Source organism: Hemicordylus capensis, chromosome 16 (genome assembly GCF_027244095.1).
Source record: "Hemicordylus capensis ecotype Gifberg chromosome 16, rHemCap1.1.pri, whole genome shotgun sequence".
In the NCBI taxonomy this organism is placed as follows: Eukaryota; Metazoa; Chordata; class Lepidosauria; order Squamata; family Cordylidae; genus Hemicordylus; species Hemicordylus capensis.
This window is the reverse complement of record NC_069672.1, coordinates 13,077,566-13,093,648: the sequence shown is the minus strand read 5'-3', so window position 1 is coordinate 13,093,648 and position 16,083 is coordinate 13,077,566. Positions and strand designations below refer to the sequence as shown.

General features: G+C 54.0%; 1 protein-coding gene across 10 annotated transcripts in view; it reads left to right on the top strand.

Moving 5' to 3' along the window:
• Positions 1-16,083, top strand: part of SAMD11 (sterile alpha motif domain containing 11) — a 250,070-nt gene that overhangs the window by 200,421 nt on the left and 33,566 nt on the right. For all 10 annotated transcript variants that reach the window (XM_053280812.1, XM_053280813.1, XM_053280814.1 and 7 more), the window contains 2 exons: positions 5,115-5,207; positions 13,765-13,935. In XM_053280812.1, the coding sequence (XP_053136787.1) occupies positions 5,115-5,207; positions 13,765-13,935 (264 nt within the window). The remainder of the gene's footprint in view (positions 1-5,114; positions 5,208-13,764; positions 13,936-16,083) is intronic.

Sequence of the window (16,083 nt, the reverse complement as noted above, 5' to 3'; positions counted from 1 at the left end):
AGTCAAGCAAGTTAAAAGACCAAGCTAAAACCACATTTAAAATTACGATTTTTCTTTTCTTTTTTTAAAAAAGGTTCAAATTAAAAGATATGAATAAAAAGCCAAAAACCAAAGAACTATTAAAAACTACAGCGAGCCTTTCCTCCAGAAATATGGCTGGCCACAGCAAACCATCTTCTCTCTGAGAGGCCATTAAGCGGGATACAGAGTATGGTACAGCAGGGACAGGCAGGAGATGGATGAGCATGTTCTGTGGGAGAAGTGCTGTAGTTTGGGAAGGGGTCGGAATTGTATAGCAGGAGCAGCATCAGTAACAAAAAGCCCCCCCACCCAACCCGCTGAAATGACAAAAAAAATTGGTGAGGGAGAACCAGGAGTGGATGTTTGTGTGAAAGGACTTGGGGACCAATTCTGGTGCTGAAAACAGCGCCCCAGGCTGAGAGTGTGTTTGGAGGCGCCTTGCTCCTTTCTGCTCTTAATGCATGTCCATAGGAACTGCCTTATGCCAAGTCAGACCCTTGGTCCATCTAGCGCAGGACTGAATACACTGACTGGCAGTGGCTCTCCAAGGTTTCAGGCAGGAGTCTCTCCCAGGCCTACCTGGAGGTGCTGCCAGGGATTGAACCAGCGTCCATCTGCATGCAAAGCAGGTGCTTTCCCACTGAGCTAGGGGAGATCCATCCCTATTTTGCACCTGGTTTTGGATGGTGGCCTTCAGGGTTCCTGCAAAAAAGCAAAGCAGATCCTGCCACCTTTGCTTTACAGAGCAAGCCAAGTTGGCCCTCTCCTTCTCTCTAAGCACCTAAAGTTCCTCCAATGCACAACGTAGAAAAAAATAAACACAAGACCCACACAAGACCAAGATACGAGAGTGGCACTTTTTGGAGCTGGAATGGGAAGACAGGGCTAATGGGAGAGGTCACGGTTGGCCAGCCTCTCCAGCTATGGCTGGACTACAATGCCCATCACCCCCCAGCTGCAATTTAGTTGTCGTCCAACCTTGCCGCTGGAGAGCTTCAAGTTGGCCCCCCTGAAATAAGAGGTTGAGGTGGCAACGCTGAAGTCGGAACACGAGGGAAGGATGGCTGGAGGTGGTAGAGGCCGGCAGGACACCATGGTAGAGGAGCCACAGAGCTCAGGGAAGGAGGAGCCAATGGGAAAGCAGAGTGGAGGCAACGCCCCCCTTGGGGATTAGCGTCACTGGGGCTGCGGTAGGCCAGGCGGTGAACACCCAAAGGCACTTTGCAGCCTGGCGGTTGCGCACAGAGGCCCATCGGGGCGGACAAGGGGCCGGACATCCCACACAGATGGAAATCCACCCGTCTGCTCGTGGCTTGCAGGTCTCTGGACTCCAGTTGCTCCTCCCCGCCCGGCCCGGCCGGGATGCCCTCTGTTCAAATTACACCCTGTAATTCCCATGACCTTTCCCCTCTCCCTCCTTTTGTCCCGCTGGTTCCTGCCGGCAAAGGGCAGCGCCGAGCCACGGGAAGATGGCAGGCGGCCGCCCAGAACCCGCCAAGCGCGTTTCACCTGCCACCCCATTGTCCCTCCGCTGGTTGCTGGCGGTTGGGAGGGTGGAAGCCGACGCTGTGGCTGGCCTATGGGGGGGGGTTGCGGGGGGAACCCTGTTGCCAGGAAAGCGGTTTCCAGGGCCCAGAAAAGCCTGTTGCACGTGCCGTGGCAATGGACTGAACAGCAGGGCCTGTCCTGGGAGAGGCGGCCGGGTGCGTCCATCCCCCCCTTCTGCCGCAGAGTTCATGCCTGCAAGAAAGAGGTTTGGTGACCAACGAGAGCGAGGCGAGGCCCCACACTGGTGCCCAGAAACGTGCACATCGTTCATGCTTGACCAGACATGGTTCAGCGTTAGCGACTTCTTTGTTTCCCACTTGCTGCGGTTAGTAACGGTTTTTGCCCAGAGCTTTTCCCACCGTAAAGCTGTGGTGATGGGAGGAAGCGGCACCCGTTGGATTTCTCTCTTGGTTGTTGCATGGGTTTTAAATTAGATAGCTAGATCGACAGACAGGTAGATATTTAAAATATATATGGATTTAAAATACAGCTGCACATGGTGCAGAAGGAGAAAAAGAAAAATATGATACAAACTTAGAGGGGGGAAACGATTCGTATCACAGAGCGCAAAAATATGAGTTGTGGCATATTGCATCATGGGCGATGGTGCGTACCTAAAATTCAAACCTATCTATCTATCTATCTATCTGTCTGTCTATCTATCTATCTATCTATCTATCTATCTATCTATCTATCTGTCTATCTATCTATGTTCCGCCTGATATATGTATCTCTATATGATTTAAAATACAACAAATATAAAACAGGATAAAACAAAACAATGTTATGAAGTAAAGCGAACAGTTTAGAGTTAAATAACTCAAAGCCCGAGAAAACAGGTGTGCCTTAAGGATCTTTTTTTAAAAAAAAACTGGCAGAGATGGAGAAGCTCTTATTTTGACAGGGATGGAGAAACCCTTGTTTTGACAGGGAGTGGATTCCAGAGCCCTGGGGCAGCAACAGAGAAGGCCCCGCTGGTCCCAAGTCGCCCGCAAGTGAGCCAGTGGCAACCGTAACCGGAGCTCCCCAGATGATCTCAATAGGCATCAGGGTTCATGACATACAAGGTGCTTTCTTAAGTACCCTGGACGCAAGCCATTGAGGGCTTTATAGGTAATGACCTTGTATTTCACTCGGAAACATATTGGAAGCCAGTGCAGTTCTTTTAACATAGGCGTTATATGGTCTCTTCAGGTTATCCCAGAGACCAGTTCTGGTTGTCCTATTCTGCACCAATTGTCGTTTCTGGATTGCATACAAAGGCAGCCCCGTGTAGAGTGCATTATAGTAGTCAAGCCTGGAGATTGTATGTACCACTGTTTTAAGGTCATTTACCTCCAGAAATAGGCATAGCTGGTGTGTCCGCCGAGGCTGATAAAAAGCACTCCTTTTTCCGTCCTGGAGGCATTTGAAATTATATTTATTTAGGCATTAACATATCTCACATGGTCTGCATTCCCAAATGGCTAAAATGGGTATCTGAGGTTGATTCGAAGCTTTCACTATCAATCTTCTGGCAGGTGTTAACACACTTGAGCCAGGGTGTTATAGTGGTTAGAGGCCTGGGCCTGGGAGACCCAGGTTCGAATCCTGTTCAGCCATGAAGCTTACTGTGGGATCATTCTGATTGTACCTGTTGAATGGCAGCCATTCACTTCTACAGGGAAAAGTGAAAATTCAGGGAGAAACCCACCCCTGATTAGCTAAGTGGGGTGAGAGGATAATGTTTCTCCCCCTTGATTGCAATCTGTGCACCTGTATCCCATAGAACTTGGTGTGTGTGTGGGGGGGGGGGACTGGGAACAGAGCCAGCCTCATCTGCATAGCTCCACCCTTTTCATCTGCATATTTGCATTCCGGATTCCATTGCCGGTTATGATGCTGCAGTGCGTTCACTCTTGTGATCGGCTGTGATGTGAAATTGATGCACACATTCAAAATGATGTCTGCATGGGATGTTTACTGCAGGCATTCTTAAGATCTGTGTTGATTATTATTATATTTTAAAGAAAACAACCTAGAAGTGTTTTGGGCAATCTTTGTGTCCTTCCCTGGAGAAAGTGCTCTGTGTTGTGAAGAGGCTTGCACACTTTCAAACTGGTTGTCTCTTCTGTACAGCATTGCAGTTAATACATGAGTTAGACGTTTTGGAGTGCAGCAGTCACTTAAGTACTGAAAGACCCCCAAGCTAAGCAGCAAGAGTGTTAAATGGGTTAGTTCCTGAGCAGCTGCAAAATATACACAGAGCTGTATGTCTTTTTAAAAATAAGATAAAATAAGAGCATGCCAGGAGAAGCTCAGTTCTGCAGCCTGCATAAAGTGTGTATATGCATAACTTGTATATGCATAACTTCTTTTGCATATATTTGTGCTGCTTTTACCAGTATGCATAATTTATTCTGGCTTTGCTGGTCATGGCGATGTGCCATAAAATGCCTTGCTTCCTCGGCCCTTGGAAACCTTGCCCAGCCCTGCTTTTGCATTTTGAAATGTTGACAGCTGATGAGGACGAGAAACTTGCTCTTTATTTCAAATACAAGCGGCAGTTATCAGGAGGCAGATCTCTGCCCAGTATGACACTCTGAGCTTTGAGTCCCCCGCCCCCCGCATGTTTCTACCAAACTGCAACATACACACCCACCCATAAATATAGTCATGTTGTTTTGGCGGTGGGGCGGTGGGTGTTTTGAGGGGAAGCCCGGCAGAGTCACCACACCTTTAAGGAGTCTTTTTGATGAGAATTGGACGCCTGTGCCAACTCACAGTCTCTTCTTTCCTGTCTGTATTCAACAACACATGCTTTTTCAGTTCCCACCCCAGCATTATTACGGGAGGATATCGATTTTTAAATCTGTACAGGAGGAGAAGGGCAAAGCAGGGGGCGGCGGGGCGGGGGGGGAAGCGGGTTTGAGGAGAGGAGAAGATGCTGTAATTGTACATTATATATTTTGCATTGGCTTGCTAGGACGGCACATATGCAGAGGCAAAGTGCTTTTGGCAGAGTCTAGAGGGGAGAAGATTGCTCAAAGGGTTTGAGATCACCAAGAGAACGGGGAGGGAGAGGGGGAGGGCGGGTGGGGAGAGAGAGAGCGAGAGCGAGAGAAGGAAGGAAGGAAGGAAGATTTGGGGCAGATTTTTTGTGTGTGTTGGTGGGGGCGTGATTCTTCTCCCCCCCCCCAGACCCCAGCTGTTTTGCATCAAGGCATGAAAAGTGTGGACATACCCTGGGGACACCGAACAGCTGATCAGATGATGCAGTTCAGTAAGGAAATAAACTAGATTTCCAAATTTATGGCTGCAAACGGTGGCCATTGATCAGCGCGCTGAAGGCTCGAGGCGTCCCTTTGGGCGGCATGATTAGGAAAGCATATCTGAGTGCTCCCGATGCCTGCCTGCCCTCCTTCTCCTTTCCGCCGAGTTCGGGAGCCTGTGTACGGGGAAGCAAAATGCGCCCCCCCCCCCGGTCTCTGACTGAAAGGGGGAAACCAGAAGCTGCTGTTCTTCTCTAATTCCCCTCTTCACCCCTCCACCCTCCTCTCTTCCAGATGAAGTTTTAGGCAAGAGGCGAGCCTGTTCACCCAACAGCAGCAGCGAGTGTCCTCTCGAGAGCAAGAAATCCCGAAGCGAGTCGCCAAAGGGTAGGTACTCTTGCCGTTTTGGGGTTTTTTTTAATTAAAAAAACACAATATCTCCCTGTTTCTGAAGTGTGGGACATTTGTGGGGGAGGAGGGAGGCTCACGGTTGATGCAGCCCCAAAGGAGTGGCCCTCCCCAGGCCAGGCTGTGCGAGGCATCCCTGAACGAGAGCGTCTCTTAATTTATGCTAACCCTCCACCCCCTGCCAGATCTGGCGAAGCTTCTGCTTTTGCGGAGCGTTGAGTCGCACCGGATGAGAACATAATCGTGTGCATGGTTTTGTATCCGCTCCTTTTCTTGCTTCGTCGTTAAGATTAGCTGAAGTATCATACCCGCTTCCTTCCGTGGTATTGGCTTTCTTGCTGGCTTCCCCATTCCATCCCCCCCCCCACTTCCCAGGGTTTGGATTTTTAAAGTGCTAACAAAAATTCAAAGAACCTGGCCAGAATGCAGAGCTACTCTCGAGGGCTTGGGCACAGGCAGCGGGATTTTGAGCATTATTTCCCCCCTCGAATAGCAGAAGCACGCATGCATGCGCGTGCTCACTGCGCCATGCTGTATCACCGTCTGCTGTTGGAAGCCCCTGAGTTTCAAAAGAAGTTAGCTGGGTGGAGGGCGGGTGGTGGAGGGCGGGGAGAGGCACAAGCCCCAAACCCTCTGGGAATGCAGAACGAGGGGCCCAGCGTTTTGGGTCCTCCTTGGTAGCTCTCCTGAATATTCTGGATGGGTTCAGAGTTTCCTCCTCATCCGGCTGATTACAATTTTTAAAAGCTCCCCGAAGAAGACGTGGCGAGAGACGCTCGAGTTATGGCCAGCAATAGGGTGCAGCGAAATTTCTCCAGGGTGGAAATCCTCTCCGAATTTCAAGGTTCCCCAAGGAGAAACTGAAATTCTCTCTGTATTTCAAGGAGAAGTTTTGGAGAGTTTTCTCGGATGGGTTTTCCACATCACCTGAATTGGGATGCGGGGGTGGGAAGTGAAAGAGTGTGGGGTTGAAATAGCTTGTTTTCTTTTCCTTCCTTCCTTCCGTCCTTCCTTCGTTCCCTCCCTCCCTCGCAGCCGCCATTGTCTGTCCCACAATGCCCCAGTGAGTGACACTTAGCGTCGTTCCAAAAGGAATTGTGGGTTTTAAAAAGGCCATTGTGGCAGAAAGATGGCAGCTGCAATTTATTTCTATCTGTGTTTGCCCTCAAAATGATGATGCAGGATGATGTCGGTTCATGGGGCATTGTGGGAACAAGATATAAGTAGTTCCAAGTAGAGCGATTGGAGCCTGCTTCCTGCTTCTCCTGGTGACACTTCCCTAGGACCACCTCCCACGCGCTGGGAATTTGCTGTGTATCCGACTGTCAGCACATGTAACCACAAAGGGGTGTTTATCTGTGCTTTGAGTGGGTGCCATCTTGAAACAAGATGGCGGACCTGCAAAACAACAACAACAAGAACACCCTTCAGAGTCTCCTAGGACCTCCTCCCATGTGCTATGAATTTGGTTTAGTATTGGACTGCGAGTGCAAAAATTATTAAAGGGGAACACAGATGGTCACAAGCCGATCTCATCAGTCTGTAGGGTCAGAATGCTGGCTCACCACCCTGCCCCTCTTTTATGGCTATTCCACTGCAAGTCACTGAAATGCCCCTCCTTTCCTGCATCCCTTGCCTCTTCTGCACTTTTCACACACTGTTTGTGCCTCAATTAATACCCAACACGAGATTTGCCTGTTGGCATTTTGAAGAGGCAGAGGAAAGTTGCGGGGGGGGGGGGCAGGGTGGAGCAACTAGGGTTGTGCACGTAACTGGCTGGTTTGATTTGAGTCCAAACCGCACCCGAACCAGAGCAGGCCAGTTCAGTTGGGCACCCCCACAAACCCCGCCCCTGCAGGTTCATTCTAAGGCCATGCAGAGGCCCATTGTGCAGGTGCGGTGGCCTCCAAAATGGCCACCATGCCGGAGGGGGGAGGCCCGAATGGGCTGGCTTGGACAGTAAGGGAGGACGGGGGGGCGGGGAGAACTTCCATGGACACCCCCCCGCCCCGTTGCCTCAAACAATTCCCCTAGAGGGGGCAAGTTGATTTTTTTTTAAAAAAATCGCGAACCCCCCCAAACAGCTGTCGGGTTTCGGTCCGGGATCGGACCGAATGGGATGGTTTGGTTCGAACCCGACAGTCGAACCAAACCAGTTCGGCATCGAACATGTTCAGCATCGAACCTGTTTGCACATCCATAGGCGTAACTAGCAATCCTTGCTTGCCGCTTTCCTCTCCATGCTTGTCCCTTCCGGGGTTGCTGGAGCCTGCTTATCTATCTTGCTCCAGCACCTTTTTGTAGTCTGTCTTGCCCAAGATCACAAACGTCATGCGGTCTAGAGACTTGATTTTAAACAGAAAGATACAAGCTGCGGTCTTCAGGGTGCTGTCGTTCTGCATTGCAGTTGTAGAATACAGTGGGGATCATCAAAAGCCGAGGAAGTGGCTCCATACCCATCCATGCGACATGACCTTTGAGCTCATGTTCCTGCCCACAAGCTTGAAACCGTGTTCCTCTCCTGGCCCGGGAAATTAATGCCTCCTTGGTTTCCTGCCCTGTCCCCCTCCTCTCTGTTCCAATTAGACAGATTTCAGTATTCCAGTAGAGATTCAGGTGGGACGCCGAAATGCACAAGGTGCCAGCGGATCGGATGGGACCCAGGCCGTCTTAACCTATAAAAATGCTGCTTTGCAGTAGGGCTGGTTTTTCTCTTAATATGTTAGCAGTATCCATCTGTGGGCTGTCTCCACCCCCACCCCTTCCCCCTTAGCTGCTGCATCCTCTCAAAAATTAATCAAGGTGATAGCAGTTTAATCCATCTCTTGGAGAAGGCAGCTTAGCTTTAATCAGGCTTTCCTGAGACCTGGCTATCTATCGCTTTGGAATCAATGCTGCTTATCCCAAAAACCCCCCTCCGCACCCCCAATAAGGTCCTCCCTTCTCTCCCCCCCCCCGGCTGCTGCACAAATGGAAGTCTCCCTCCCCTCCCCACACCTTGAGACTTGGGCAGTTTCAGGTTGAAGCAACAGATTATCACATCCGGCTGGAGATTGGGTCAGAATGATCTTGGTTCAACTGCTTATCTGCAGAGGTTGAAATGAAAGAGATTTTAAGAACCAAGCTGCATTAGTTCTGTGATGGGATTTCTTGCCCGCAGACCTGACCCCTTCCCTCTTAAGCCATTGGCCAAGCTGCTGTGATGTCACAGAAGGGCTCACAAACATTCTGACTGCTCAAGGAAAAGAAGAGTTTGACCATTCATGCAGCTGCTGTAAGGGAAATGAAATGTCAATTTAACTCTGGAGGGTTTGGAAAGGGCCAGGGCAGCCATGGGATTGTGTCTGTGCCTCTGGGGCGCCATGCCAAATACCAGCTTGGTAGGGGTCGTTCTCATTGGGGCACACAGCACGGTGGGGATAGTTACCCCACACTGCAGGAGGAGCTCTTTTTTGTGCGTTTGCCCCTTTAAAGACAAAAGAGAAGAAGTCGGATATCCAGTTTCAGAACTCATAAGGACAGCCCTGCTGGATCAGGCCCAAGGTCCAGCATCCTGTTTCCTACAGTGGCCCAGCAGATGCCTCTGGGAAGCCCACAGGCAAGAGGCGAGGGCATGCCCTCTCTCCTGCTGTTGCTCCCCTGCAGCTGGGATTCGGAGGCAACTCGCCTCTGAGCCTGGAGGTGGCCTATAGCCCTCAAGCTAGTAACCATTAATACACTTGTCCTCCATGAATTTATCTCAGCCCTTCTTAAAGCCTTCCAGGCTGGTGGCTGCCACCACATCTTGTGGCAGAGAATTCCATAGGTGAATTATGCATTGTGTGAAAAAGTACCTTGCCTCTGAGGCTGGAGGTAACCTATAGCCGTCAAGACTAGTAGCCACTGATCGGCCCCCATACATGTGTCCAAGGCCCTTTCAAAGCCATCCCAACTGGTGGCCCTCGCCACATCCCAACTCCCCGAAGGGCACCCTTCCCCGGCTGGCTCTTGGGAGGCGCTGCCTGTCCTGAAACCCCATCCCCTCCTGGGGTGGCAAATGCCAGCCTCAGCAACCCGCTCTTCCCAGCCTCTGCAAATCGTAGCTGTTTCCTTCCCACCGCTGCAGCCTCTTCCCTGGATGCACCTTCAGAGTAGCGGGCCCAGCCGTGAAGTGTCAGCGGCCACCCTTGGGAGGGAGCGGCCCTCCGGATCGCCCTTTCGATGGCTGCTCTGGCGCTGGCCAAGCAGGGGCGGCGGCGTGAATTGTTCTCCTCTTTCTCTCCAACGGGGGGGGGGGGAGGGGGGGAGAGACCCCTGGAGGGGCTGCCAAAGCTTCCAGCCGAGAAGCAAGTCACCTTCCTTTCCGCCCACCCCAGCAGGCGCTCCAGAGATCAAACACCAGCTCTATCTCGGTGGAAACAGGGGCCGCCTCGGCACCCCCTGTCAGAACGTTCCTGCGTCTCATATGGAAATCTGAACATATCAGAGGCACGGAACAGGGGCCGTGCTGGCAGGTCACGGAGAAAGGAAGCCTTCTCCCCCGGAGACGATTCCCGCTCTCTCCTCCTCCTCCTCCTCCTCCTCCTCCTCGCCTTCCAGTCAAATCCTCGCTCCCAGCACGGGAGTGTGGAGATGGGCTCCCAAGATACCCTGGAGAAGAGGCATGAGGTGGGGGTGGGGGAGAAGACGGTTGCAGTGAGTCCCCACCCGACCCCATCTTATTTGTGCAGCTGCAGAAAACTCCAGCAGAAGTGTCTCCGTTGGGGGGAAGGAGATTTCAGGCTAGGCTGTTGCAAGCATGAGGCAGGGAATAACAGCAGGAGAGAGGGCATGCCTTCAACTTCTGCCTGTGGCTTCCAGTGGCATCTGGTGGGCCACTGTGCGAAACAGGATGCTGGACTAGATGGGCCTCCTTGGGCCTGATCCAGCAGGGCTGCTCTTAAATGTGCCTATGTGGGGGCAGGGGCAGGGGAGAACCCAATGCAATGTCAGAGTGAGTGACTCATCCTAGTTAGGTCGGATGGCCGATGGGCAATTCCAACTTTGCCGAATCCCCTGGAGAGAGGCTGTAGTTGTCCAGGGGCAGCGCATCTCTTTCGCCTGGACAAGGTGGCAGGTCCAGTCTCTGCAGCATCTCCAGGAGCTTTTTCAGACAGCCACTTCCCCACGATTTTTCTTTGGGGGTGGGGGGTGCATTCACCTACCGGCCAGATTTGCCCCGAAGTCCTTGCAGTATTTCAGAGAGAGCACTGCGCACATGATTCGGGTTTCCCCCTCCATACTGGAATCTGGCCTGATTTATGTATGGAGTAAAAAGAGAAAAAGCAAAATCCTCTTTTTGCGCCGGAGTATCCGTTATGCCACGGACTTGCAGTGAGGCCTCACAGTCAAGGGCGCTGGTTCGAATGCACAGCGTGGCCCCGTCCGGCCGAGTCGGAGGGGCAGGTGGCGCTTCTGCGCGTGGGGCGGAGCAGAAGGCCAGGCAGCTGCCGCCGTCCCCCCCCCCCGGCAGCCTTGCTGGGGTCCCCTGCCACACCTGGCAGGGGCTGGGGATTTGACGGGATCAGCCTCCCGCATTAACCCGCCGGCGACGGCGCTAAAGAACAAAGCAGACAGCCAAGCCGCACAGAGCGGGAATTAGCGGGGGCCAGGCGGGTGGGATCCCCCAAAAGCTGGCCCCCACGGCAGCCTTTCTCGGTGCCCAGCTTCTGCCTGCCGCTTGCAGTCTTCCCTGGAGCAGCTCGGGAGGAGCTGGCGGTAATGAGAAGTGTCATGATCTTTCTGCCTCCCCCCGCCTGCCACCTCCTTCCGTGGCTTCAGAGCGGCCGGGCCGGGGGACCCCTCAGACCTCCCGTGAGTCGCCCCCCCCCCCCGCCGGCAGCTTCAGCCCAAAGCCGGGCGGGGGGGCTGAGACAGTTGGTGGTTTTCTGAGCGCTCTCTGGGGAGGCAGGGGGGCGGATAGGCACGGGAGGCCCTGTCAGTCAGCAGCCAGGAGTGGCAGCAGCAGGAACAAGAGGGGTGCGGGGGGGGGATTCCAAGCCGCAGCGCCTGCCTTCCCCTGGGGGTCAGCCACCTGCTGCACTGCTGCTCCCTCCTCCGCCACCCCCCCCGCTCCTCTTCTGAGTCAACAGGTCTTCTGCGGTGGGCGGGGGGGAGGCCCTGGCGCCCCCCCCCCCACTGCCCTTTGACTCAAGGGGCAGCGGCGGGGTGGTGGTGGTGGATTCTTCCCAGCCTTGGCACAGAATGCATCCCTCTGCTTGGTGGGGAGGGGCCGTAGATAGAGATGCCGTCAGAAGGTGGTGGTTGTTTTCAAAATACAACCCTACGCGGCTTGGGGCCGGGGTACCTGTCGGACCGCATGCGCCCAGAGGAACCTGCCAGGGCCCTCTGATCATCATCATCATCTCAGGCCCTGCTCATGACCCCGCCACTAACAAAGATCCGGTTGGCGGGGACTAGCAACGGGGCCTTTTCAGTTGTGGCCCCCTCGGCTTTGGAATGCCCTCCCTGAAGAGCTTCGCCATGCTCCCTCCCTCCATGTTTTTTTTAAAAAACATCTTAAAACACACCTTCAGACCAAGGGCCTGACTTGATTTATGGCAACGGAAGCACCTATACCTGTGCAGTTTTGGTGGGGTCAGGACAAATATGGAAAGCAAGGGGTTTTTTGGACGCCTCTTCCAGGTCCTCTTCCTAGGGCCGCCCAGCCCAGTCACGTCCAGGACAACAGAACTGTGCAAGCCGCTTGCTGCCTCCAGGCCTGAACAACTCCGTGCCCCACTCCTGGCAGTGAGAAAAGAGGGGGGGGGCGCATAGGCAAAGCCGTTGTATGTCACATATGTGACGTTATATACGTGGTTATCTCATTCCGTTAACGCTCTGGCTGTTCGAATGGAGCCGTACTGTGGGGGGAGCATGTGTGGGGCCCCCTCAGCTGATTTGCCTGCCCTTCCTCTCCGCCTCCCCCTCCTCCCCCTCCCCGCCTTTTGCAACATTTACACGGTGGTTGGGAGTTCCTCTGAGTAATGAAAAGCTTCGGCTGGTGGGGGGATGATCGGAGATAAAACAGCGTGAAGAGCAGGCGCTGCCGGAGGAGGAGGAGAAGGAGAAGGGTAATGACCGCAGAGCTCTGTTTACAGTCAACCAGCGTCACCCGGCCTGGATTTTATCCTTAGCAGGGACCCCACGGCCAGAGGCGCTTTCACTGCTGCCGAAGGGAGAGGCAGGCTCCCGCGGAGCCGGAGAGGGACCGGCCGAGAGATGGGTCGCGCGGGTGCCCTCTCTTTCCACCAGGGAGCCCTGGGCAGAGGGCAAGGGTGATCCCAGATCTGCTCGCACGCCAGCCCTGCGAGGGAGATTAGGCCCAGGGTGCGTGTGGTCAAGCCCACCACACGGAGACTGAGGGTGGTGGTTCATCGGTCCTCGTCAGTGGTTGTGCGCCTTGGCAAGGACCAAGCGAATCCCTGGCATGTTTCCTTCCTACACACACACACACACACACACACACACACACACACACACACGGGTCTCCTTTTCCCGAGGGGATCCAGGAGAAAACATAGAAGGCAGGTTGGCATCAGGCACCCCTGGGGCTCGGACCAGGATCCCTTGGTGCTGGACCACAGCTCCCATCATCCCCTGCCCCGGTGGACTGTGGCCAACCGCGCTAAAAAGGCATCAGTGAGAGTGGAACATGGCTACAGGCTACCGCCCTGTTCAGAGGCTTGTGGTGGGTTTCCCAGAGGCCGTTGGTGCCTCCGCAAAAAAGAAAAAAAGTCTTGACAAGGAGACAAAATACTGGCAAGGCAGGGGCGAGCTGGATCCCTGCGGGAGGGGGTTCTGTAGAGTGGGGGCTGCCACCGAGAAGGCCCCCGTTTGTGTGGCTGTCACTCCGGCCTCCGGGAGAGGAGGCGCCCGCCAGAGAGCCCCTCTGGATATTCTCACAGGGTGGGCAGATCCGCGGGACAGAAGGCGGCCCTTCGTTGGCGTGGGGGGGCTGCCCGTTTTGCCCACTGTCCGGAAGCGCTGCTGGCTAGGGACCCCCCGGGCGGCCCCTGGCTCCCTGGCAAGCGTAAGGGAGCGGGGTGTGTGTGTGTGTGTGTGTGTGTGTGTGTTGTGAGCACGGCAGCACTTTTAGGAGCGTGTCGCACATGGCGGCATGCTCAGTGGGTAGGGTTTTGCTTTGGGAAGCCTTTGCATTCGAGCGAGGACACGTCCACCCGTTTGCTGCGTGGCGTTTTTTGCACTTCTCCCAAATGCAAAGGAGATCTACCCTCCTGGTCTCCTCCCTCTCGTCTCTCCCATCCCTCTCCCCACCGCCTTTCGTTCAGTGTTACTCTCTCATCTCGGCCGCAGCTCCAGCCGGGAGCACACCTGCTTTGCTTGCAGAAGGGCTCCGGGCCCCTCCCCGGCGTCTCCATCTACCGAGCTCCCTGCCCGCGGGAACCCTTTGGAGAGTGCCTGCCGGTCAGAGCAGGCAGCCCTTTGCTAGCGGGGGGGCCAAGGGCCCGGCTCAACTGGAAGCAGCACCTCTCATGTTGAACCTCCTGCTCTGCAGAGAACTCCCACACACCCCTGCTGGAGGGCGCCGTGACTCAGATGACCCCGGAGGAGCACTACAGGCGGATGATGTCGGCTCTCAACGAACACGGCACCTTTGAGGAGCAGCAGCAGCAGCAGCAGCGCCTCTACCAGCTGGCCAACAGCATGGCAGTGCCCAGCCACAGCGGTAAGGGCCCTTGGCTTTCTCTGGGGAGGCGGCTCTAGCCGTCAGATTCATTGCCTCTCTTTCTGAGGCTTTCCCCACCTCCGTGTGAGGGTTGTTCTGGGGAACTTTGGGGTTTCCCGAAGCTCATCTGGGGGCCCTTGGAGAGGAAACCAGCGATGCAGGCATCCCCAAAGGGTTTGTTGGACTACAGCTCCCACCATCCGTTGGCAGGGGATGATGGGAGTTGCACCCCAGCGGCATTTGGGGACCTGGGTTTGAGAATCTTTGCAGCAGTGGCGAGAAATCCCCGTTAGGTTCCTTGCCCTCCAGTTTGCAGCTGCAAGGGCATGTTTGGGTGTGCTCTGAGGGCACGCAGGAGTAGTGGTGAAACGGAGCATGTGTTAACTTGCCCCTCACTTGAGTTGTGTGCCCCAGAAACCTCCACCCTGCACGCGGGTTCCAAGTCGATATTTTACACTCTCTCCTACACAGATAGACTCTTCTTGTATGTGGTCAGGAAGAAAGAAGCCCCTGACTACACACAACCATCAGCTTTCCTCATATTAACTGGCTTGATTGCCTGGAGGCAGCTGTCAGTTCGCCCCAGGTGACCAGCCAAGCCGCTCCCTAGAAGCCTGTCTGGGGCAAGGCTGGATGGCCCAGTGGGACTAGCTCCCTTTCTCTCTCTAGCCCTGGAGTAGCAGAAGCGATGTGGGGAGTGATCGGCTCGGTGAGACCGGGGGGGGCGGGATACATTTTATTCCTGCCAGTGCAAAGCGCTGATTATCTGTGGGCACGCCCGGTGGCACCGACTAATGCTTAATAATTTAGAAAATGTTTTTGCTTAATTGCTCGCCTCTCCTTCCCCACGCCTCCTCCTCCTCTGCACGCCACTCTCCATCAACTTCAATCCTGCATCCGCAATTCTCCGCGCCTCCAACTGCCGTCCCAGTAGTTTCCCTGTGTCAATCACTCTCGATTTCCAAACCGTCAGAGAGCGTAGCATTGTAAATAGCGCATCCTCTGGACGTGTGTGCGTGCGCGAGCGGGTGAAAGACAGGGGAGTGAGGAGGCGGGAGCGGGGAGGGGCTGGGTGGATTATTGCGGTCATTCGGGATCAATGCTGCTCTTGGCGCTGGCAGCCCGTCAGGCATCTAAATTGCAGGGGCCCCCCCCGCTCCCCCGCAAACACACACACAATCACACTGCAAGAAGGCATGACCTGCCTTTTTCAGATAATTAATTCATAAGCATTGGAGGTATACAGGCACTGGCTAGAGAGAATTATCTGGCGGGGCTGGCAGTTTCTCCTTCTCTCTCAGCTCTTATCTCCTATAAAAATTACTGCAAAAATTTGGGATTTTTAAAAAGTGAAGTTTCTCTGGGACACAGTATGCCTGTTGTCTCTTCGCGGGTGTGTGTAAATAAAATTCTCCATCACGAGAGTCCGATGTTCCATAAAGATTGTGTAGGGAAGCCCTTCTGCACAGCCTGCCTTCTTTTGAGGTGCCGTTGGCTGAGATACATGGCAGGGTCTTTTTTGGAGTGGCCCCCTAAATGTGAAAGTTCTTGCCAGTTTCCCACTGCCGACTGAAGGTGCTTCTTTCCCAACAAGCTGCTGGCTTATTTGCTCCTCAGCAATGTGTGTGTTTTACATTTATTGGTCCTCTCTCGCTTTTACAAATCTGCTTTTTGTACTCTTCTTTTTCGTGGTGTGATGATATCCCGCAAGCCGCTCTGAGCACTTCCACTGTGGAACCAGACTGGTGTAGAGAAACCCTCAAATTAATGCATGAATAATAGGGGCAGGGAGAAAGAGGGACAACCTTGTTCCCACCCAGAAGTTTCTGTCTGGACTTCTGTGCCGTTAATACACACCTGATGTGCAGAGGTGAACCGGGCGCATTCCCAGACGGGGCTTTTAGCTCGCTACCCCTCCGGAATGGAGGGTGTGCGTTCACATATTGGCCAGATTTACCCCCAAGTCCCTGCAAGCTATCAGGCAGCGCTCCAGACACGATTCGGGTTTTTCATGGTGTGTTGGAGCATAGCCCGAGTTATGTCTGGGGTAAAACAAAAAACCCTCTCTTAGTGTGGTTTTGGGGGGGCAAACTTGAACTCGCAGTATAGCCTTGCAGTAAACCTGCGGTAAAGCCTCCTGTCTGGAAA